Source organism: Sorex araneus, chromosome 9 (assembly GCF_027595985.1).
Source record: "Sorex araneus isolate mSorAra2 chromosome 9, mSorAra2.pri, whole genome shotgun sequence".
Lineage (NCBI taxonomy): Eukaryota > Metazoa > Chordata > Mammalia > Eulipotyphla > Soricidae > Sorex > Sorex araneus.
In genome coordinates, this window is record NC_073310.1 from 51,981,823 (window position 1) to 52,007,553 (window position 25,731).

General features: G+C 48.5%; 1 protein-coding gene across 2 annotated transcripts in view; it reads right to left on the reverse strand.

Moving 5' to 3' along the window:
* Positions 1-841: 841 nt before the first annotated feature.
* The window catches only part of JCAD (junctional cadherin 5 associated), a 103,128-nt gene continuing 78,238 nt past the window's right edge, over positions 842-25,731 (reverse strand). For both annotated transcript variants that reach the window (XM_055146835.1, XM_055146834.1), the window contains exons 3-4: positions 14,847-18,628; positions 842-5,522 (exon numbers count right to left, since the gene is read on the reverse strand). In XM_055146835.1, the coding sequence (XP_055002810.1) occupies positions 5,488-5,522; positions 14,847-18,628 (3,817 nt within the window). In that variant the 3' untranslated portion in view covers positions 842-5,487. The remainder of the gene's footprint in view (positions 5,523-14,846; positions 18,629-25,731) is intronic.

Sequence of the window (25,731 nt, forward strand, 5' to 3'; positions counted from 1 at the left end):
ATGATGGGTCTCATTCCCCTGACCCTGAAAGAGCCTTCACTGTGGCTCCGTTGGGAAGGACGAGTAAAGAGAGGCTGCTAACATCTCAGGGCTAGGACAAATGGAGATGTTACTGGTGCCTGCTCGAACAAATTGATGAACAATGGGATAACAGTGATATTATATCTTATGATAAAGTAACAGAAAATTAAGAAATTCAGGGGCTGGGTAGTATCGGAGGTACCTGTGTTGCTTGCAGCTGACCAGTTTGGTACCTGGCATAGCATACAGTCCCCCAAACACTGCTAAGGGTCACATCAGAGCACAGAACAAGTAATAGTCCCAGAGCATGACCAGGTGTGACCCAAGGCCCTCTCTACTCACCCAAAGCATAAATTCAGAACAAAATTACACTCACAGCATTGTAATGTATTTATCGGAATTAAAGACACCGATTTTCATAGGCAAGTCTACATTTGGCTGAACTTGTTCAATCCTGCTCTGCTCAAGGGCCACTTGTGTCTTCAAGGAGTCAGAGAGACAGGAACAAAAGGAACCAGGAATCAGGAATGGGATTGTTCCAGGTCATGTGATTAGAGACGGAGTCAAAATTCAAACCTTGTCCCCAGATCGATTTCAGGTCTCTTCCCACCACAGCCTCAAGCCTCCGCTGGGACTCTGCAGTAGGCCAAAAAAGAGCATCAGTGCTCCAGGATCTATGATGTGGAGATGCAGGATGTGGCCAAGCTGTTCTGTCCGTCACTGATGCTGCCCATGCAGGCTGCAGCACTTGGGAGGACCCAGTTTTTAAGGTGAATGGGGCAGCCCTTGTACCCATAGCCAAAGACAAGAACAGAAGCTCTTTCATGCAAAAATCTTTATTTCAGACATGTGTGTTGAGGAGCAGGCCAGCCACCTTAAACAGCCAGTCTTAACATAGTGCAGAGAGATACAAGAATTCCTTGAAGGCGAGAGTCATCTGTGTTTTGCTGGTGTCGCCCCTACTCACCTTTCCCTCTCATTGCTCTTGGACTTGGGGGTCAGCTGATCTGAGGGCTCCTGCCCCACCCTACCTGGCCCTCAACCAACACCAGTCGTATCATGTCCCAGGCCCTCTTTGCCTGCCACTTGCATGACGGTGCCCAGGGAACTGAAATGCTGAGCAAAATCAAAGGGTCTATGGGGTCTTAGGGCCTTCACCAAACTTTAGGAGTTTGGTGTTTTGAGATGCTTCTGCTGAGCTCTCTGGGCAGGGCAGTGTTTGGAGGCTTAGGGCGGTTCTCATGGCGCTTTCTAATCTCTCTGTTCCTGCTTTCCTCCCCGGCAGAGGCATGTTTCTCATTTCTGATTTCTGCCATCTGCTTCTCAACTTGCACTTGTCTTTGTCTCCCTCTTGCCCTGTGACCTCAAAGTCACACATCTCGGTCCCACTGTATGGCTGAGGGAAGGGAGGAGGGAGACGGGGCTGAGCTGCAGGCCCAGCATACTTGGCTTGCATCCAGGAAAGGGGAACATTTCAGCAAGGGTTCCTTCTCTTAGTCCTCCCTCCCTTCCTCCTCCTCTCCCTCCACTCCTTCCTCCTTCTCTTCCCCCCCAGTCAAGGCACTGGGGCAGGCTGACCCAATAGTGTGGACTTGACACTGAGGTCAAGTTTCAGTCACAGAGCAGAGCCCATGGAACAAGGCCCTCCCTGTCCTCTGTAGTAAACACAACTGTGGCAAGAGTTCTCCAAGTCATGGCCAGGAATCCGCAGGAACTCTGCCCACTCCCCAACAATGCTCATGAACCCCAGGACTGTTTGCATGGGCAATAAGCAACCTTTCAAGACACCTCCATCTGAGTCAGACTCTTAATCATTCCCTCTTTCTCTTCTAATAACAAAATATAGAGACTGGAAACGGTTCTTTTCGAAGGCAACTTTATGGTCTCTCCCTCAGCTTAGTAGGTCTCAGACTGGTCCAGCCCAGGCTCCGGGAGAGGGACCTTCCACCAGGCAGATTCCTAAAGGTTGCATAGAATTGTGTCTCCAAAATCCTGTCCTGAGAAGCAACTCTGCTCCCACAAGCAGATCCATGGGCTTCAGAGTTAAAAAAAAAAATAACGCCCCCAAGGAAAAGCAAGCAATCTCTTAGGCCGGCAATCCCTTCAGCAGAAGACACATACTCCCAACCCCGTGCCATCCCTTAAGCTTCATCTCTCTCATGGACCCACCCGGCAGAACAATGATCCGAATCCTCTTGTCGCTACCAACAAGCGTTTCCACAACCGGAAATGCTTCTCTCAGCTCAGATACTGAGAGAAACATGAGCTGCTCTGGTCACTTCCCAGGAGAGGCTAACCTGATGCTGCGAAGGATGTTACTGCATCATTTTAAGCAACCACAGAAAAGCCAGAGCACACAAACATAGTCTGTGAGGGGGGGCTCACATGTAAAACTGGGGTGAGGTGGAGTCTATCTTATCTCCTTCTCAGAGCTGGGAAGCCTCTGAAACCAGGCTGTACAGAAGTCAGTCGACTTTCAGCTCATTGGCTAAAACACTTACCCTGAACAACATCCCTTGACCAGCAGTCAAATGGGTGAGAAACCAGAATTGCCATCTCAAGCTACACCTCAAGTAAGGAACCAGGAACTTGGACAGTAGAGATATTTTAAGGAACCTGGGAAAAGGGAAATCCAAGTAGTCAGGAGCCACAGGGCAGAGAGTTCTGGAGGCTGCCACCTTTTGGGAGTTCTCTGGGGCTGAAAATGATAACCTGAATATTTGGTTTTCGGTCATTCAGAAACCATCTTTCACAAAAGGTAATCAGAGCTATTTTTATCATTGTGCTGGCTTCTCTCTCAAATCAAGAAATACTAATGTATTTCACAGGGGATTCTTCATATCAATTTTAGCACAAATGGTCAAAATGAGAAGAGTTAATTTCATAAATCCCAAATTGTTAAGATACCAACAGTCATGCCAAAAAAAGCAATGATGAATGCAGAATTTGAAAACTTTATCCAGCCACGAATAATAACAAAGTTATGTAGGTATGAAAAACAGCTAATAAAACAATTATTAGCATTGAGGCCAAAACCTCTGGGAAGGCTATATTTGATGACAGATTATATTATTTACCCAAGAAGGTGCTACCTTCCTCCCACTCCTCCCAAGACATATATACAGGCTGGATTTCAGAAATAAAGGTTAAAGGAATAAATATCAATAATTTCAGTAATATTCAGAATGGTTTCAGAAACATGAGACACAACAATTTAGAATAAAACAAAAGTGAATACCAATATAGTTTGGCTTATCTGAGATATACATATAGTACAGCAAATTATTCTCTTTAGGATCCTTCTCTTTCTCTTGAGGAATAAGCTAAAATTAATTCTTCTGATTAAAAGATGTCTTTAAATATTATCAACAAAATTTAAAGTCGGAAAAGACTAATATATATGTATGTGTCTGAACTTAGAATGTGTATGTGTATATATATACATATATACATACATATATATACACACATACTTTTATTTGCATTCAAAAAGGGGCACACCCCCCACCAAAGCCCTCCAAGTCACCCCTTCATTTTGTTTCGCTAGATGGCTTGAGTCATTCACCAACTGTAACAGAGTAATTGACCTCTGCTGGACAAAACTTTTCCTGGGAAAACAGTTTCCACCATTCCTACCAAAACTTGGCTCATCTCTTTATGTTGTGAAAACAAAAGTCTTTTTTCACAAGAGTCAAACTCGGGAAAGAGGTGGCCAAGTTTATAGGTAAGAACCAGAATTGCACATAAGGGTCCTAGAAAAGATTCCCAACCCCCCGAATTACTTAGGTTTTGTTTGTTTATTAGAGTCCAAAATACATGAAGTTCTTAGGAAATAAAATCATATGGTACAGATAAAAACAGGCTGTGAGAGCCCAGTCAGTCAGAGTAGGGCCAAATTGTAGACCACCCAACAGTTCACATTTTAGGAATTTGAAATGTCTAAAAATAGATAATCTGGTTTCTCAAAGGGAGGGGAGGGGGGAAAGGAAAGAAGTAAAGTAGGAGAGGAGAGAGGAGCAGAGAGGAGTGGAGGCGAGGCAAGGCAAGGAGAGGAGAGGAGAGGAGGGCAGGAGAACCAAAGAAACCATTCTGGAAATATTAGCTAGCAAATGCATTTTAAAAATGCATAAACATTGTGCAGGTTAATGCAATAGTAAACAGGAGAATACATAGGCCTCATAATACTTTTGTAATGGCATATATATATAAATCTATCTATATATATATAATGTCTCCAGCACTTAAAAATATGCAGAGACTAAGGATCATTCAAGATAAAAATACTTATTTCTTTAAAAGGGGAAAGAGGAGGAAAATATAATCTTGAGGTTGATCCCCACTAACATACAAAGATGAAACTATGTTTTTTGTTTTTTGTTTTTTTTAATAATCCTGGTGGTATGGCAGCAAAAAATTGTCATGGAGATATTGGCTGGCTCTCAGAGGGTTAGTTTCAAATATAACCTTATAGTTACTGCTGTAAAATAAAAGTTTTGAGAACATTTATCATATTAACCCTGTGATATGTTTACACTGACATCACTTTCTAAGGTGAAGTAGCAAAGGGGTAAAGGGACATATGCTCTAAAGCAAATGTGAAACCTCTTTGGGTTCTGCTCACAAAAAGGGGATACAGACTCTTAAATAAAATAATACTTCCTTAAAAATCTGCCACCTAACAACTGTTTACATCATAGAAAAATAGCCTTTTTTGTAAAAAGAAATATACTTTGTTAAAATGGTCTATTTTAAACCAGCAATTATTTTTTCATATAAAGAATTTCTAAACATCCATACAGAAAATAAAAATAGATAATACTGAGTGCAAAGCAGACAGAGGCAGGTTTGCAAATGATCCAAGTATTTCATTACCAGATAAATAATATTCCTGGTACATTATAGTACAAAATTCCATCTTTTAGGAACTTAAAAGACCTTTGCTTCTATTCTCTTGATGGCAAGTCACTTGTAAGTAAAAGTGACTTCCAGCAGCTGAAGGCCAAATTAATTAGAAATGGATCATACATACTCATTCACATTTGCCCTAAACTCAAAGTGCCGGCACACGAGAAGGTGGCTTCTGTCCCAAACTCCCTGTGAGCAGAAAGAGGACTCGACTGACAACATTCACCATCCTTTTAAAACCATTCACTGCATGGTCCATGCTGAAGCTTTCACAGAGAACCAGATTAACACAAAGTTATTCACCGCCTGAGTTAAATCCATCATTCCAGAGGACCCACGTGACTCTCCCACATACAGGTGCTAACTCTTCATGCCACAAAATCGAATGTGTGGATGAGCTACTGCTTTATTTTCACACAGCAACTCTGGGGGTGATGGGTTTTCTGGTGGAACAGTTCCCCCAAATCCAACGGCTTTCATCGTGTGTGTGGGCAAGAGGTCGCATACAACTCAGAACACTCCATCAGCAAACATCCAGGGTTCCACTCTACGAGCTGCTCTTTACACCCGTTCCACTCTGCTCGGGTCATAGGAATCTGAAAGACAGAGGAAAAAGAGAGAGAGGTTTAGTTAATGAGTCTGTTCTATGACTGTGATTCTCATTTCATAAATAAGGATGTTAAGGCAAGGGAGCAAGATCTAAACGTAAGCGAAAGTTGGGGCCAGAGTGATGGTATAGCAGGTAGGGCAATTGCCTTGCACACTGTCCACCTAGGTTCAACTTCCAACACCCTCGATGGTTCCCCAAACACTGCCAGGAGTGATTCCTGAGCGAAAGGCCAGGAGTGATCCCTGAGCACTGCTGGATGTGGCCCCAAAACAAAAAGGATTGGAAAGTTAATTTCTAGACCATTCAACGATCTCATTTTTGCAGAGTATAAAAAACTAATATTGAAAAGGCTATTTCATGGAATACTATGTAGCTGTTAGAAAAGATGAAATCTTGCAGTGTGCTGCAGCTTAGTTGGAACTGGAGGACATGGTGTTAAGTGAAATAAATCAGAGGGAGAAGAACAAATACCAGATGATCTCACTCATCTGCAGTATACAGAGAAAAAAAGCAAGAACTAAAGTGTATCAACCTATGAGAAACCCTTGGCCTTGGTTTCAAACCTGAGATTAGCTGGTAGTAGGAGACAGAGGGCAGGAAGGAAGAAGTGGTCTAGAAATAACCTAAGGACCATGGTGGAGGGTCATTTTTGTGGTGGTAAAGGTGCAGTAACTTTGTAACCCTGTACTTCAAAATCATACTATGTCATCAAAACTATACGTATAATAACGCATCTATATTATCTATATTAAGAGACCATTTTAAAGGGCCACAAATGACCATAACCGGACTGCAGATGGAAAAAACAAGAGTGGCTTCATGTTTTGTTGGTCCTATTGTTTCCAGTGGAGCATAATTAGCTTGAAAGGCAGCCCTCGTAAAACCAGCAGTGACGTGCTTGGCTGACGCTCAGGAGAAATTCTTTGTTATTTTTTGGTAAATTGTAACTCTAATAAAATTTGACTGTAGAAAGGCGTGTCTTTGTGGTCAGATGCTATCTCTGAAGGTTGAAGGACCCCAAAATCCTGCCTGCAAGGCCAGCTGACTGCCACCAGCCACCAGGCAGCTCCACTCTGGAGACACGCCTATGAGCACAGATTTTCCAGATCTTTCCAAACACAGGTCCTTTCTAGAGCTCTCATCCCAAACTGTACCTACAAGTACTGGGTTTCCATATGAGACATTTTTATATTAGAATATTGGTGCCACCCTGGGACCAATCACTGGATTGCCATTGGCCTGGGGGAGGCTAAATCTGACCCCCTCATGATCGATAGATCCCTAAGAGGCTCTTCCTGTCTGAATCTCCTGCCTTAGCAGTTCAGAAGCTTCCTAACTTACAGAGAAACTGCCAAATGGATGCGACCTGGAAGGATGGTACAACTGGGTAGATATAAAAATGGTTATAAAAAAATTAAAAAGGGGGCCAGAGTGATAGTACAGTGGGTAGGGTGTTTGTCTTGCACACAGCGAACCTGGGTTTGATGCCCGATATCCCATATGGTTCCCTGAGCGATGCCAATAGTAATTCCTGAGTGCAGAGCTAGGAGTAACCCCTGAGCATCACTGGGTGTGACTCCCAAAACATACAATAAAACAAAAACAAAACAAAAAAACCATATTAAAACAGTGTCTATTTTATTTTTTTATTTTTTATTTTTTGCTTTTTTGGGGTTACACCCAGCGGTGCACACGGGTTACTCCTGGCTCATGTACTCAGGAATTACTCCTGGTGGTGCTTGGGGGACCATATGGGATACTGGGCCGAACCCAGGTCGGCAGTGTGCAAGGCAAACATCCTACCTGCTGTGCACCATACCCCCAAACTGTGTCTATTTTAATCCATCTGCCCAGTGTGCAGGAGGAAGGCCACAGAGATTCCCATTTATTTAACCACAGAATGGCATCCCCAGAACCCCTGCCATACACACACCTCCTCAATGTAAGTTCAGTCAACTGCCAAGTGCCAAGGTGGGTGTTTAACAGCCCTTGGAATCTGACATTAGACACCAGATAGGACAGTTTGTGTTTGGGATGGTCTGTGCCTTCAAACATGATTGGCTGTGCCACCCATGTGCCCACCTGACTCAAGGCAAGCAGAGTTCACATGGGTACTGCCTCCTGAGGCCTCCCCCTCAGGACACCCATGTGACAACCTAGGACGTTAATAGCTGAGCATGACATTTTTTGTGCTCAGTCAAGCCTCGCCTTGTGCTGACTGAGTGACCTTCTGTGCAAAGATGTTATTTTTCCTCCACCGAGCATGAGGTGAGCTTTCATCTCTTGACTACAGAGTGGAAAGGGGACACTTGTGGCTGGTGAGGCCTGGAAGAGATTGAGATGCCATTATAAAAGCCTCAGGTTACAGAGTTACCAGGACACTGACTGGCCAGCTCTCCCCAGGGCCAGGCACATGGAAACACCTCCACAGAATGACTGTCAGTTGAAATCCCCCACCATGCTCATGAGTGAATCTGTTGAAAAGCTCAGGTATGTGGGTTTTGTGACCAAAGTCTCCAGGCTCTCGTGGAGTCCGGGATGGGTGACCTCCCCCAATCTCCCTGTTCTTCTAGGAGTCAGGCAGTCACACCCATGAACTGCCTCTGGTTCCATTTAAGCTCATTAACTGGCCTTGATCCAGAGACTCACAAATAAATTTTGTAAGAGAGCAAAAATGCTGTAGACATGCCTCCGGACCCCAAAGTCACCATCCAGTTAAAAATTTAACTCCAGCTGTATCACCCTATTTAAAATTTAGAATTCCTGGAGTGCATGGTCGCAAATGATCTACATACTGTACACCACGGATATACCAGGAGTAACACACCATATTGGATGGGATGTAAAGTAGAAGGCAACCAATCTGTGTTAAAAACAAAACAAAACAAAAAAACAGTACACAAGGCTCAACCAGTAACAACATGTTAGTAAAGGGCTTAATGGCTCCAGGGTGAGATACAATAATCTTCACACACTTTCATCTAAGGAAAACTTCTTTGATCATTTTCAGTGAATTATCCATAACAGGCAAGACAAAATAAATTATTTAGGGCATGCTACTGGGATAGCTTGGGTGGTGGTTAGGAAAATTCAAAATAATTGTGATGGGAAGGTGTAATTGTGATGGGATTGGTGTTGGAATACTGAATATAATAAATTATTGTGAACAACTTTATAAAAATAAAATAAATTGTAAGAATTTAAAAAAATAAAAAAGAATGTGCTTGAGCCCCAGAGTCCAACTCTTGAAGCCGAGGGCCCAAAGCTAGGGAGCTGTAGAAAGGATTCTGTCGACTAATGGGCTCTTCCCATTACTAAGGGTCTAAACCCAATAAGGACACAACAGGAAGACTGAGCAACAGTACAGAGGGCAGGGTGCTTGGCTTGCATGTACCTCATTCCTGGCACCCCCATGTGAACCCCTCACCCTCACCAAGCACTACCAGGCCTGATCCCTGAATGCAGAACCAGAGGCAAGCCCTGAGCCCTGCTGGGTGTGGCCCCCAAAACAAATTTAAAAAATAAAATAACTACAATGGTTCCCACCTAACATTTCCTTACATTTTCTAAGAATCATGTTAAAACATGGTGAAACAAATCTTCATAATGTATTTCATTTATCCAACTAAAAAGTCATCTCAACAAACAAATCAATACAAAAATGACAGCTATTTTATCTTTTCTCTGGTGCCAAATCTTTGTGCCCCGGGATGTATTTTTTAAACTCCTGGCTTATTTTGATTAGGATGCGTCACAGTTTTTCCAAGGGCTCAAGAGCCACATACAATGAGGGGACACTGTGTTGGCCAGCCCAGGTCTGAAAGACAGAGTATTCAGACTCTGAATATTTAGAGCCCTGGCTCCCCATGGGCAATATTTCAGGTTACAATAACTCACAAGGAGTTTATGTGGTAACATTCTGGAAAGATTCAGCCCAGTGTAGATATGCTAATGTCTACCATTCTAATGTCCTCATGGAACATCATCAAATCTTACCATATTTTCCCCAGAAGTGAATCATTCCACTTTGTTCTCCTCTTATAATCACTAGGAGAACAGGCAGAGGGGCTGGGAGATAGCTCAAGTGATACAGCAATTGACAAGGAGGCTCAAGGTCCTAAGTTTGATTCCCCCACCATTACATGATCCCCCAGTACTGCTGACCTGTGCATTAAACCAAAAGGGCCACACTGACAGTTGGGAGTGGCCCCAATAACAAAAGGAGAGAATAGGCAACTGAGGTTGCTAGACCAAGTTGGTGCTGAACACACTTAGTGCCTGGGATTAGACTTTTGAGTGGGAACCTAATTCATCACCCAGCAGAAATGGAATCCTGTTGCCTCAATAGCTTTGAGCTGCTGATGTTTTTTAGCTAGAGTCAAAAATTTAAAAAGACCACTATAGGGGGTGTTTCCTCAAATGATCATCTTCAATATGAAATAAAAGCACTTTAAGATTTGAAAGGTACTATAGCACAGGTAATAAAGTTCTCTGAGGGTATGTGTGTGTGGTGGGGTATGGGGTGCAAATTCCAGATAAAAATCAGAATTTAAGAGGGCTGAGTTCCAGAGCAGTGAGCGGGTTCCAGAATACTGGGGTGACAGGGACAGGACTGGTTGGATTTGGGGCTTAGGAGATTTTTGTTTAAAATAATAAAATACATCAGAAGGTCACAAAGTCCAAACTTTCAATGGCAACCAAGCAAAAAGGAATCATTCTAACTTGTGGGGAAACTAAGTGAAAAAGGTAACAAGTTGTATGCTTGAACGATACACCTGTTTTTCCCAAAGCCAGAGGTGATCATCACATAAAATCTGCCATAGGCTCCCCCAAGGTGCCACGTGAAAAATTGTTCTTAGGCTGCTCTGTTGGACTGAGGTTGCTACCAGCATGAGCAGTGCACCTGCTTTGAGTTTGGGCGAAGTTATTAGATATTAACAAATGAATCAGACAGAATGGAAAACAATAATTAGGATTTCTACCCATGACTTCACTATGGTTCAAAAATTAATCAGATCACATAAGAAGGATTTTTAATGGCCACTTAGGATTAAAATGAGCATCATTCAGTTATTTTCTGATTCCTATCCAACCCCACTCACATGACAAATGGTGGGGCTAAGAACTGAAGGAGTGCTTTACTGAACTAGAAACTGGATGTTAGAAAAGCCTGAGTTATGGGACCACAGACTGAGACTTGGAAACACTTACATCCAGGTCCCTGTTGATAGTGGGATATATCTTATTTCACAATCCTCGCAATTCGCAGGAAGAGATAGGCCTCAAACAGTCATTCTGATGTTAAAGATGAGGAAATCATTTTTAAAAACTAGCACACGAGGTAGGGCATTTGCCTTGCATGTGGCCAACCTGGGTTCGATTCCTCCGTCCTTCTCAGACAGCCCGGCAAGCTACCGAAAATATCCCGTCCACATGGCAGAGCCTGGCAAGCTACCCAGGGCATATTAGATATGCCAAAAACAGTAACAAGTCTCACAATGGAGATGTTATTGGTGCCTGCTCAAGCAAATCGATGAACAATGGGATGACAGTGCTACAGTGATACAGCACATACAAATGAGGGGAGTGGTGGAGAGGGTATGGTGGTAGAGGGTGTAGTGTTACAGCATTACAGCATGAAACTCTATCACTGAATAGAATTATAAATCAGTTTCCTTAAAATTAAAAAAAAAGAGTGGGCTCATTTGGGGGTGAAGTGGGAAGGAGAAGTCACAAAGTCTAGCAAAACTCACTATCTCAAAAAAAAAAAAATAGGGCTGCATAATCCTTTTCTACCATACTAGAAAATCTCCAGATGCTTCCTATTCTTTCCCTCAGAAAAGACCAAATTTGTCAAATCCAAAGATCCCAGAGGTCCCCGGCAGGCAGATGGATTATTCAGTAATGTACTCTGCATACGGAGCAGGAAGACATTGGCCAAAATCCTACTGCATTTATGGGAAAACAGAAATAAGTGCAAGGAGAGTCTGGGGTGGAGCGAAAGTTTCTGGGTCCTTCCAGCTTAAGCAAGTGGTCTTTCCCAGCTACTTTGAAATCCTCAGATTACAAAACAGAAAAACAGAAGAGGGGGCACCCTTTTGGGGTGCCATGGTTGGATGGCAGGATCTGAGTCCCCGTGTGGCTCTGGAGATCCAGTCTGGGGGCAGTGCAGTGACACTCCCTCCTTGGGGTCCAGGCTGTCCCTTGCTGAAGGCAGATGTTAATAAATGATTTACAGTTCCTTCCAGACAGAGGCTTATGCTGTGGAACCTGTACTGTCTACCTTAACTGTTCTTCCCTCTAGGATATAAAGCCCAAGTGGAGAGTATGTAAAAGAGAGATGGCCGGAGTGATCTGTCTGCATCTGAGTGGAAAATGTTGAGAAATGTTGAGAAATGTTCATGGCAAGTTACTATGACTATGGTGGAGATATGCCTTCTTGTATCTGAACACTAACAAAGAAGTTTAGGTTAGGGTGAGAGGAACAGAACGGCCCAAAGGTCTGCAAGTTACTGTAGCAAAAAGCCCCTCAACTAAGTCTCTGAGATGGAGCAATTCACTCTCAGAGGCCTTAAGAAATGGAATTCATGGACAAACCTATTAGGGTTGGGTTCTTTGAACCTTTTACAAGTTCCATAAGCAGTGTCGGAATAAAAGCACAGAAATGACTGGGGAACAGAGGGCTACTGGCTGTCTTTTCCTGATTGAGCAACTGAAAGCAGGAAGGTGGTCTGAAAGGCTGCTTGGGACGCCAAAAGAAAGAACTGAGCTCCCTGGATCCACAAGATTTACCAAGGGGCCTGCACTGAACCTGGAATACTTTACTGATGTACCACTTCACAGTAGGGTCTCCAAAGTTATTTATATGCTAATTTCATACGGTTGCTTATATAAATTATTTCTATAATATAATCATTTAAAATACACTACAGGAACTTGATTTTTGGGAAAAGCTTCTTTTGGGGGGCGCTGGGAGGTGGCTAGGGGACGATGGTCCCAAATCTGGTGGTGCTCAGGGGTTACTCCTGGCTCTGTGCTCAGAGATCACTCCTGGAGGGCTCAGGGGACCATGTGGGATGCTGAATTGAACCCAGGTCCACCAGGTAGTGCAAGGCCCTACCCTCTGCATTATCTATCACTCTAGGAATGGCTTCTTGAGAATTCTTTGTGCAATAAATTTTGTGAGAGAACCATATATTGGCTCAACTCTGCCTTTACTTTTTTCGTTAAGAAGGGAAATAAAGAAATACAGGAGAATAAATGAGACATCAGGCTCTGCACATATCCAGGCATGTAACCCAGTGAAATACTTGACAGTAAGGTTTCATAGCTCCACGCTCCATGAACATAAACAAGATATACTGCTAAGCACAGCGATTTCTTTCATGGAACCAAAGAAGCGGTGAATACCTTGCCTTCCTGAGCTCATGTCCGCAGTCTAGTTCAGTATTTTCTGAAGTAGGTGATACTGGGCCTGGGGTGGTCCAAGGGAGTAGTAGGAGTTTTGGGTGTACATGGAAGTGCTGTTTGCATACTTAATGCAGATTTCCAGGGAGGCACTGAATGTTCTTCCTTTCTTCTGAAAAGGGGGTGGTAAGCCAAATAAATCTTGGAACCTTGGTCTCATCCAAGGTCATATTGTTAATGCTCAAGATTATTACATGGAAGGAATAGAGGGAAGGATGCTTGCCTTGCACACAGCTGACCTGGGTTTGATCCTCAGCATCCCATAGGGTCCCCCAAGCACCACCAAGAATGATCCCTGAGTTCAGAGCCAGGAATAACCACTGACCATGGCTGGGTGAGGCCCCAAAACCAACAAACAAAAAAGATTATTGTAGAGGATCAAGCAAATGAGAAATAGTATCAGCAATGAGAGTATGTTAAACAACTGAAATGGAGACCGGAGAGATAGTACAGAGGGTAGGGTGTTTGCAAGAGGCTGACCCTGGTTCAATTCCTGGCTTCCTATGGGGTCTCCCGAGCACCACCAGGAATAATTTCTGAGTGCACAGTCAGGAGAAACCCCTAAGCATCTCTGGGTGTGACCCAAAAAGTCAATGTAACAAACAAAAAATAAAATAAAATCTGGAATGTGGGGCTGGAGAGATAGTTCAATGGGCTGAGTGCATGCTAGGCATGCAGGCATGCGGAAGATCCAAGTTCAATCCCCAGCAATACATGGTCCCCTGAGCACTGCCAGGAATGACTCCAGACCACCGAGCCAGGAATAATCTCTGAACATGATGTGGCCCCAAACCCAAAGGCCTCCTCCAGAAAATAAATAAATAACTCTACAGAACTGAAAGATTTGGGGATTCAAACATAGAAATATAAATGCTTTGTCTATTACATGTCTTAAAAGTTTCTTCAAGCTTGGCTTGCACCTTTTCTGTTTTCTAACTTTTAAACTTGTGATGGAAAAAAATCTGAACTATAAACAAAACCAGAAAGGTTCAAGATTGAAAGATTCGATATTTCAAAGAATGAAAGATTTAAAATGAGGTGTGAAAAAAAAAAACAGGCAAATTGGGTCAAGAACATTAAGAACCCTTAGCTCTCCACTTGAATGTCTAAACTTCTGTTTGTTACCATTTTGTTTCCGGGGGCCCCACTGAGGTATGAACTCAGATTGGCAGATTCTAAGTCCAGGTTTCATGGGGAGGGGGCAGAAGGGAGGGTGCAGGAGAGAGCTGACAGCGGGGAGGGCACTTGCTTTGCACACAGCCCACCAGGATTGGGTTCTGGCATCCTGTTTGGTCCCCTGAGCACCATTAGGAGTGATTCCTGAGTGCAGAGCCAGGAGTAAACCACGAGCTTCGCCAGGTGTGGCCTAAAATCCAAAGTCCAGGGGCTAGAACGATAGCATAGCAGGTAGGGCATTTGCCTTGCATGCGGCGAACCCAGGTTCAAATCCCAGCATCCCATATGGTCCCCTGGGTTGGGTTCTGGCATCCTGTTTGGTCCCCTGAGCACCATCAGGAGTGATTCCTGAGTGCAAAGCCAGGAGTAACCCCTGTGCATCGCCAGGTGTGACCCAAAAAACAAAAAAAAATTAAAATTAAAATAAAATAAAATCCAAAGTCCAGGGTTCCTGAATTCTTCTGGAACTTCAAACCCTCTTTGGGTGTTTTCATGGAAAACCCTTGGAAGCAACCGCCCACGGGAGAGATAGAGCTTTCTCCCGCATGCCAAATGTGGTGGGTACGTGCTGGGTTCACAAGCATTCCCCATCCCAGCTGGCTCAGCCCGGGGAAGCAGCCACCGCCACCCCACAGGGATGCCCCAACATCAGCGCCTGCCTGCTCACCTGGGCACCAGAAGTTGTGCGCTGCGTTCTGGTCCTGGGGCGCTGCGGGGTGCCCATTCTCTTCCAGGGAGAGGGAGGACCCAGGTGGCCCCGCAGGCGCCGGGGCTCGGGGCTCGGGCTCAGACAGCTCGTCAGGGTCCTCGGTGGAGTCGGTGGAGTCAGCGCCCAGGGAAGTGAGCAGCCGCATGCGGGACACGGAGCTCACCTCCTTCATGCGCATCAGGCGCTCGGGGGCGGCCCTGCGCGCGGGCGACGCCAGCTTCTCCTGCAAACTCTCAATCACTTTGGAGGTGCCGCGGAGTTTCCTTTCGCCACCACTGCTGCCACTACCGCCCGCACTCGGGGACCTTTCAACGACGTGGAGCAAGGTGGACCGGAAAGGGGGGTTCGAAGGCGCGTCCTTGTGATTCGGGGACTCTGGCCGCTGGGCACTGGGAGCGGGCCCCGGGTCCACCCCGGGGTGCTGCTGGGCCGCCTCCGGGGAGCGCCGCGCGCTCTCCCTCTCCCCGACAAACAGGGGGCTCTGGGTCCAGCCACACTTTCGGCGGCCATAAAAGGCGTCAGCGGACACCGTGGATTCCCCGGATGGTGTGTCACGGGTCACAGTCACCTCTGGGAGGGGCTCGGGCCTGCAGGCACGTTCACTGTGCTCAGGGTACTGGTTTGGTGCCGACCTGCGGGCTCCGGGCAGCAGGGACTCCACGGCCACCTCGATGCCCAGGATCCTCGCAGCCCTCTCTTGGAGGGACTCGTTGGGGGGTATTTCTGTCACACCCACTGTGCCCAGGGACCCATCCAAGCCATTGGCACTGGGCGCTGCTGGCCGAGGCAGCCCCACAGACCGTAGGTCTGGTGCCGAGAGGCCCCGGGCTTTGCTGGCCAGGGACAATGGGAGAGCTGGGTCCTGCTGGGCCCCACTTTCTGCCGAGGGAGGGACGGCCGTGCTTGGTCCCTGGGTGCTGACAACATTGGGCAAGCTCTGCCTTTCTTGGGGCTCTCTCAGGTGGGCAGGACAGGAGTCCGCGGCCGGCTTGCTGTCACTGAACTGGGAAGGCGACGGGATTCTTTTCACGGGCCCGGGGCTGAATGATAGTACATCGTCTCTTGTCTCGGGCTCCTTCTCCTTCTCCACCGCCAAGCTCCGGAGGGCCGAGGGGCGGGAATCCCCGCCACAGGGCCCGGGGAACGGGGGCCGGTCACTCGGGGGCGCCGGCCTCGGCTCGTCACTCCAGCTCTCCGACTTACTCTTCACTCTCCCCCCAGCTCTGAACCCAGGGTCCTCTGACCCCAACATCCAGGGCGAGCCCCCTTCCACTCCTGTCTCCTGCTGGCGGTGGCCCCGGAAGCCAGAGTGCTTGGGCGTGGAGTGGACCCGGCCTTCCCGGGGCCATTCTGTGTCGCTGTCCTCACTGCTGCTGCAGCTGCTGCTGTCGCCACTGCTGCTGCTGCCACTGCTGCTGCTGTGACTGCTTCCTTCCTCTTCCTGAAGCTCCTTGTTAAAACTTTCCAGCTGGCTGATCAGGTCCCAGGGACGGCGGCTCACAGGCTTCAAAAGGAACTGACCAAAGAGCTCCTTATTGTGGCTGGGGCCTGGGGGTGGCCCCTTTGCCCCCTCACCCTGGAGCTTGGGGCTGTCTGGGTGCCCGAGGCCCTCTGCGCCCGGCTGTCTCAGACTCTCTTTGGGTGCCGGGGCCTGGCCGGTGGATGACAGCGTCCTGGAGAAGGCGCTGTTGCTAGACAGGTTCAGGGACATCTGGCCCTTCAGGTGACAGGCATTCGGCCTCCGCCTGCAGTCACCGGGGCTCAGTGCCGGGTGCACCTGAGTTTCAGGGACGACGGCAGGGTCTATGAACTTGGCAGTCAGCACGGTGTTGGGCCCTCTGCCCACCTCGGCAGCGGGGTGGGGTGCCGGGGTCTTGGGCTCTTCTGTGAAGCTGGTTTGTGTCTGCTGGTCTCTGTACTGGTGGCCTGGCCAGGAGCCAGAAGACTTAAGTCCTCCCTGTCTCACTGGCGGGAGGGGACTGAGGTCATTTGCTTGTTTGTCCATGTCTGGCCGGGCGGGCTCCTGCTTGGGGAGCCCGGCTCGGGTGACCATGCTTCCTGTGAGGGCCTGCAGCTCCAGGTCGGTGGAGGACATGCTCAGCGGGCTTTGTTCCCGCAGAGCCAGGCTCTTATCAAGCCCGTTCTTTTGAGCAGTGCCCCGTTTCAAGTCTTTGTGGTTTATATCGGTGGCGGGCAGAGGGGCTTCCGACTTGATTGGGATGGAGACCAAACAAAATATGGTTTCGTTCGTTTTCTTCTTTGCGCTTCTCTTGGTGGGGATCCCAGTTTCGAATTTTCTCAGCCGGGTTTGCGTCTCACACGTACTCTCACCCAGGGGGGCAGGGGAGGCGGGGGCGGGGGCCTCCCGGGAACCCTGCCGGCCACTTCGTGGGTCAGGCCGCTGCCCTTGCACGACGCCAAAGGGGTCCCTGGGGTCTGGAAAGCCGCTGCTTTCTCCATCCCTGAGGAGCTGATCCCACAGCCATGGGGGCATGGGATGATCAAAGACGGCGCCCCCCTCGTGGCCTGGCAGGGGTGCCCCGCTCTGTGGATTCACCAGGGCACTGTAAAGGAGCGTGGGGCCAGGGGCCGACTGCGATACGGGGAAGGGGCTGTAGCGGGGCACCTTCTCATCTGGCTTTGCTTCTTCGTAGAAACCCTGATTTTGGGCCACTCTGATGTGCCGGATCCTGGGGTCGTCGAAGGGGATGTACAGGACTGAGCCGTCTGGGGCAGTGGTGGCGGCAGCAGCAGCCGTGGCGGTGGGCCGGGGCTGTGGAGGGAGCCCCCGAGGGGAGCGTGGGGAGCGTGGGCTTGCCCCATACTCATGCCCAGCTGCCAGGGAGCTGGCGGGAAACGGGCCCCCGGCGCCCGCCTTCTCCCCGGGGTGCGGCTGTGGGCTGCGAGCACTGGGCCCAGGCCTGGGCGCGGGCTCCTCCAAGTAGGGGTTGGCGATGGGCTGCGGGGGCGAGCGGTAGGAGGGCGGAGGCACGTACACGGGCGGCTCCAGGGCCGGGTCGGACAGGCACAGCTCGGGCCTGGGCGCGCCGCTCTTGGCCGCGTAGTGGCCGTAGGGGTCAGCGTGCTGGCCGTCGGGGGAGCCACCGCTCTCCGCCGGCCCTCGGGACTGTTGGTAGGAATTGTAAGGTGGAGGCCGGAGGGGTCGCCCAAACTTGGGCCGGGGAAAAGCGCCCTTCTCGGGGTGTCGGGGGGCTTCCAGAGGCAGCGCGCAATTGGGCGGATACCTGTGGGGGGCCCCCGGCACGTGCCCGTCGTTCAGAGCAATGGGAATTTCCGTGCAGCTCAGGCCCTCGGGGGAGAGGACGCGCGGCAGGGAGCGGGACTTCCCTCTGCTCTGGGGGTTCAGCACCTGCTCCCCGGGCACGTAGGGGTACAGGTCGCGAAAGAGCCGCTCCCCGTCGCCGTCTGACATGTGCCGCCCGAGCCTCCGGGGCTGGCCCCATCCGTCCGGGCTGCCCTCACGCCACGGCGCCGCTCTCAGCTCTTCCTCCCACGTCGCCTTCTTCATCACATGCTCGGTCCTTCCTGACACTTCCCACGGGCTCTCGCGCACGTGCGCCGGCAGGCTGTGCGCCTGCGCCATCCTCCTGGCCTCCAGCTCCTCCAGGGGGCCCGGGGCCAGCAAGCCGCAGGCCTCCTGACCTCTTCTTCTCCAGTAGGTCTGCTGCTGACCCGGCTGGGGTTGAGAGGTCCACACTAGCACGGGCGGGTTGCAGAACCTGCGGAACACAAAGGCACAGGCGTTAGGTGCGGGAGGGCGGGGATCAAACCCCGGCCTGGCGCAGGCGAGGTAGGTCTAACCCCGCTTTGGGCCACCGCCTCAGTCCCTGGAATGGCTCCTTTTTCCTTAAAAAGCAAGGGTAGGGGGCCAGAGCGATAGCACACTGGGCAGGGTGTTTGCCTTGCGCAGGGCCGACCGGGGTTTTGACACCATTTATGGTCTCCCAAGGCCCGCCAGAGAGTGATCCTGAGCGAAGAGCTAGAAGTGGGACCTGGGCACTGACAGATGTGGCCCCAACACCCCCATACACACACCAAAAAAATTGAGAGGGTACCTACTCACAGTCTATCTTCCCCCACCCCCAACACACATATTCCCATGACCCATAACTTATAAAGCAGCCACTTACAAGCAAAGCTAAATGAGGCCTTGAACAAGTAGAGAACACTTAAAATGAGCAGGAGGTAAAGTATTTGCCACCGAGCAACCTAAATGCGGAAGCATTTACTGCTCAGACACAGGGCGAGCAGTTTTACCAGGGGGCATGCGTGGAGGTGGAGCTCTCTGCTACTTTTGCTGTCTTCAAAATCATATTCTCAGCACGTGGGGTCTGGATGCCGCACTTGGGTCAGAGTCAACGAGGATTAATCACAGTAGGCACTGTCATCGCTGGCCTCTCCCTCAACTCCCCACAATCCAGCCCTGCTCCAGGTGAGACAGAAAAACTCCAGAAGCTGCACCCCAAGAAACTCCTCTGTGGTGTAGGAACCATTTCCAAGTTCTCAGCACCTACCAGCGACATGGTCTTCAACTTTGCAAAGTTTGAGGGCAAGTCTTAAACGTAGCAACTCAGTGGGGGTCTTGCCTGTGGCTGAACCCAGTGTGATTCACTACATGGTTCCCTGAGCACTGCCTGGTTGGGCCCTGCTAGCCCCCAAGCACCGCCAGAGTGGCCCAGGCTATTCCTGGCATCGCAAGAGCCAAGGAACACATTCTTGCTCACATTAAACTTCCAGCTCACACACACACACACACACACACACACACACACACACACACACACACAGAGGCTGCAAATTTAATGAGGATTTCCATTTGCCGTGGACTCAGTTAAGAGAGAGGGCAACAAATCACCAGGCAGTCTGTGATCAATGTCCTACATCGGTGAGAATCGACTTTCTGCCTCTGCTGGTCAGTGGACAGTGACTGGGTTTTATTCCACAGACTTGAATAACACCATCTGACTTGTTTTACTTCTATAACTGTTTTCCTGGGGGGTGTCCCACTACGGAAGAAACTACATCATGTGACTTTTGCTCAATTTCTCAATGGGTAGGTCTGGTTTCATGTTCACTGTCCAGAGGTGGCTAAAATTCCAAGGTGTTATTTGTGTACACCAAAACTGGAGACAAAGAATGGCATAAGAGGACAAGGACACAGACACCTGACTGCCTCCTGAAGTAACGGGGTCAGGGTTGGAGAGAGTAGCGGGCAAGGCATTTGTCCTTCATGCCACTGACCTGGGTTTGATCCCTAGCATCACATTGTAATCTCCTGAGCATAACCAGAGTAATCCCTGAGCATCGAGCAAGGAATAATCCCTGAGCATAACTGGGTATGGCCCCCAAAGCCAATACTACTACTACTACTAATATTAATACTAATTGTGATGATAATAATAATAATAACAATAATAACAGAGTCAATTTTCTTACCCATCCGAAACCTTGAGGTTATCACTTTAATTTGGCTAAAACTGACATACAGGTAAGTAATTAAAATGGCTAAGCATTCCAGATTAAGCTTTTTCTATTTACACAATTTAACAAGAGTCCAATTTAAAGGATGCCTGGGTCATCTGGGATAGAATTCAGGTGAGAGAGCAAATTTAAAAACGTACATGTAGCACACACAGTTTTCTACGAAATGTAAGGCTGGTGGTGACAAGTCCCAGTGGGCCCCGAGAGCTGACAGTCCTGGAATCCCTGTGGGCTGATCCTTCTGGTATTTTTCTCCTTCAGACAAGCTTTCAAGTGTGGATACTCTCCTGACTTCAACGTCGACAGCTTTTATCAGCTGAAATGTGTGCCACCTCTGTGGTTTCTCAAGCAAAAAAAAAAAAAAAATTTCTAACACTTTGAGGAAATAAGAGGTGACCCAACTTTTCTTTTCACAAAATGAGGCTAATCATTTACATTTGGGGGGAAAAAAAGGTGAACAATGGGACAAAAAATATGCTGGGAACATCAATAAAGGGTGGGAAAAAAATAAGGACAGCCAAGAGGAAGGTGAAAGCCTGAGTAAGTTGTGTTGACAGGTACAATGAAAGCAGTAGGAGAGAGGTGCAGGATTCCCCAGAGAAGAGGGCTCCGTGAAGCCAGGCACCCCCATGCTTCAGCATAGCCAGGAGATGATACTAGTAAAACAACTGATTAAAAACAATTGGAAAGTATGTGAAATATGAACATGTGAAAAACCCCACAAGGCTACAGGAGAATCAGCAAGACTCTGCTGAACATATGATAGCCAACAGTCCCAACAATCAGCAGGCAGTCCCGGCCTTTATGGCACTTGCCACCATGAGAGAGAAATGCTGCCTGTCTTTGGTCTTTCCCAGACGAAATCCTGGAGGAATGCAGTCTCAGAAGTGACTTTCAACCCTGCTTTCACTGTCTCCACAACCTCCTTCTTTGGGAGGGGGGACCTCTGGGTTCTTAGGGGCTGCACCAACTTGTCACCTGACAAGGTACAGTCTAGCGATGTGCCCCTGGGACCCGGTGGGCATGAAAGCAACATAAATTAAACAACAAACAAAAATTGAGGCCTGTCTATCTTGTTGCCTGGATAAACTGTGGGTTCTGCGGGAATGCAGACACTGTACTGACCTTTCCCTCATCCATGATCAAACCTCTAGTGCCCCCTGGGTGGGTGCCTAAGGCCAAGCCATCATTGTGCGCCTGTTGTGGTGGATGGGACCCTCAGATGAGTGACTTCTGGGGAGCAGGTCTGCCAACCTACCAGATGCCAGGACTGCTGATCACCACCGTACCTGGCGGTGGTGGTGTTGGGGGGGTGCCCCACCCTCCTGGTAGAGAGCTGCCACACAGGCCACACAGAAGCAAATCCTTAGAAGCCATGGCCTCTTCCCTATAGCTGTGAGCACAAAGGTTCTCCAGCTATCCCTTGAACAATGCAGGGACACTGGTGTGTCCCTATCCTGGTGTGTCCCGATTCCTCCCTATCCATAGGCCCGGGTTCCACATCCGCAGATGCAACCACCAGCAGAGGTCAGCAGGTTGAATCTTCAGGGACAGGATCTACAGATTCAATTGGATTTGACCATAAACAGGGTCTCCACTGCAAGCCCTTGCCCTGTGCAAGAGCCAAACGGGTGTGCCCTACTCCTCAGCGGAGAATGTCTCTTCTACCTTGGCGGAGGGGATCTCTTTTGAAAATGGCTCCTCACCGGCCCAGCTGTTGGAGGTGGGACATTATCTGGGCTGGGGTCAGCCTGCAGAATTTGCTTGCAAACACTCTTGGGCCAGGAAGCCTGCAGTTTTGCTTTTTAGCATGTACTGCCCCGCATAAAGGGCCTTCTGCTACCGGGCTGCCGACAGGCTAATTTAGGAAAGGGGGAGTAGGAGGTCAGGAGAAGATAAAGACGAAGGTGGAGAGGTCAGCATAAATGAAAGCTCAGTCAGAGAAGATAAAGCTGATCTGGAAGCAAGGGATAAACATCCCTCTGGCACCGTTCAATTGAAGCAGGGACCATAAATCATGCTGTAACTCAAAACTACGCCTGGCCAGGCTGCTAAGGGACTACTACGATGCCCACTTTTTTTACGAGGTCAAAATAAATGAAGATAAAGGACACATGACACAGATAGGGTTAAACTACCCTCACTTAATAAGGGTGTGGAAGAGGAAGCAGAATCAAGCACGGGGCTTGCAGATGATGCCCAGTTGAAGATCAAAGGGATAGGAAGCAAGTGACAGCACTCAGGTATTGGCGCAGTACAGTGGAACAACGTGGACTCACTGATATCCCCAAGTGAAAGCCTCCACATCACCTGAGCATGGACTGGGGTGCTCCAAGGACCAGCTCAGTGGAAGAGGTCCAGTAAGGGGTCATTCCTACATCGCACCCACTGGCTCAGCCAGGTAATCTGAGATTCCAAATGACTTGATGGATACAGGTTGGTTCTTTATGATGAATGGACAGGCACTTTCTGGCTCATCCCTGCGGCAGGATTTCAAAGGACTTTGCATTCTGCAAGGTGAGTGGGAGCTGATGTCTAAGCAGCATGCCTCGAGGTGGGGGTTGGGGTGCTGCGTGCTTTTACCAAGAAAAAAAAGTGAGTTCCCTGAGAATTGGGGGTCAGGATCTTGGGAACACCAGCAGGGAGGAGGGAAGTGTGCAGATGGACCCCTGAGCACAGAGAAGGCTGCAAGAGAGTCAAACTGCAGGACAGACACAAGGTGCATGTGAAAGGAGAAGACAGACAGGGAGGAGGGGGGGTAGGAACTGAGAAGAGCAGCCACAGCTGGGGCAGGGGAGCCTCCTCCATGGGCAGAGTGGGGCCCGCTCGGGGGGAAGGGCCTGGGAAGAGCAGCTCTTTTCCAGCCTCCCTTGGAGGGAAAGACACCTAATCACAACACCCAGTCTGGTCGGTTAAGGGAGACCATGCACTGTGCCCATCCAAAGCCATCGGCATGGATGCACCGATGGCTTTGACCTTGAAAGGCCAGAAGACACGTGTTGATTCCCAGAGCGGTTTCCCTTGCACAATAGTGCTGACATTCCTGCCCACCCACGGGCCCAGTGACAGAACATGCTCCGCCCTTCGTAGACAAAACCATCTCCCCAAGCATCGAGGCAGAGCTGCAGTTCCTGAGGACAAACCTGGAGGGGGAGTGAACCAGAGGGAACCCAGATGTGATGCCGTCCCACCTGTCAGCCCAGTGGCTGTACCTGCATTGACAGCAGGCGCCTGATTTCCTGATGCATCTTCCTTGCGAGGAAGATGTCTAGATGGAGAAGACGCTTCCTGGGAAACAAGCAGAGAGCCCCAAATACAGACTGCTCCTGGCCAATGGGACGGCCATGGGTTGCAGCAGCTGCCGAAGGCCAGGGCACTGCTGGTGACTTCAGGCTTCTCCGCCCACCGACAGGGAGCGGTGGAGCAGGGTGGCCAGGAGTGCCAACTGCCTGCCATGGGCTCCTGCTCTGCAGTTCCAGAGAAGAGAATTTGGACATTACCGGCAATATATTCACCTCCTAGGCCCCGAGAGATAGTACAGTAGATAGTGCCCTTGCCTTGCATGCAGCTGACCCAGGTTTGATCCTTGAGCACAGTCAGGCATAAGCCCTGAGCACTGTCAGTGTGGCACCCAAACAAACAAAACCTAACAGACTTGAGCTGTCTTTGCTTCTGACTCTTCCTCTGCATTGAGGGGATGGTGACACATTTCCCCTCCCACACACACTTATCCACAGGGAATGCACTCCAGGACCCTCAGGGGATGCCTGAGACAGACATACTCAAGTCTGTAGATACTGTTTGTCCCTATACACACAGACCTATTAAAGTTAGATTCATAAATTGGCACTGGGAGATGTTTACAGCAACAATAATAAAATTGAACAATAATAAAATGTACTGTAATAAGTTATTTGAAGATAGTCTCTCTCGACACCTCATTAGGGGAAATATTTTCAGATCACAGTTGACACTGGGAAGACAAATCCATGAAAAGTGAAACCACAGATAAGTGGGGTACACTGTTGCACCTCTCTTCTCGAGTTTGTTGGAAGACTTTCAACATGAATGTCAGTGCACTAGAAAGCCCTCTTACTTTCAGCAATTCTTCTTTTTTAATCTGATGAAAAGAAATTCTCAGTAGAGGAATCATTTAGCAATGCTTTCTCCTTAGTTTGCCCAAGGAAGGGCATACGTGCACAAAGAGAAGAGAAGAAGGAGTGTTTGTGTCTCACATGATGATTGTTTTAGATCTGTATTGTCCCTTTCTGGGTTGTAATCAATAGACCTTCACAATAACAGGAAACAGTGACAGACAGAGCTGACTGTCCTGAAAGGCTGGATCCCACCGCCGAGAACTGGCCACTAAAGAAGAAGGTACACCCGTTTCTATAATGATGACAAAGAATAAACTAATATTTGGTTTATTAAAACAAAGCAGGAAGAGTCAGTTCTGATTCATTCTGTCTCATAGAATATAATAAAGTATTTCACCATTTATATATTTTCTCTGGAATAAAAACATGTTAGATTGCTACCAAGTTAAAACAGTGACCATAATGCAGTCCATGCAGTGTCACACATGACACCAGTGTGAAAGACCACAGACTTGGTGTTTATCATGTTCCTTATTTCAGGGTCCCAGCCCTAGCCCTCACTGAGGTTCATCCAGGATCACTCATCCAGTTAATGTGGGGGAGCACTTTGATCTTTGGAAACTGAGAGTAATGGAGAACAGTGAACTCAGCCAGAATACACCCGAGTAAACCATAGATCCAATGACAAAAACAGCACACCCCAAGGATGCTACTCAGCTACACAGCTACACTCATGCTACATAGCTGAGGTGCCAAAACATCATCTCAAAACCAGTCTAAGCCCTGTGTTCCTCATCAGGAATGAGGAGATGCTATCATCTGGGATACAGGAGGATGAACTAAAACACGAGACCCACTCCAGTCTTTCTGGACCTGGGCTGCACGTTCTTACCACCTCATGCCTCTCCCTTGGCTGAGCGACATAATTTCCTAGCTGGCTCACTCACCCACTTCTTAGCTAAAGGAGAATTTGAACATATGCAACTTGCCTGGCGATGACATGGCCACAAAGACCAGTGAAGTTTGGGGAAATATTCTCCTTCTTTTGAGAAGTGCTTTCTCATCACTGCTCTGGAGCAATAGCACAGCAGGTAGGGCGTTTGCCTTGCATGCGGCCAACCCAGGTTCGATTCTTCCTCCACCCCTCTCAGAGAGCCTGGCAAGCTACTGAGAGTATCAAGAGTATCTCACCCTCACGGCAGAGCAAGCTACCCGTGGCGTATTAGATATGCCAAAAACAGCAA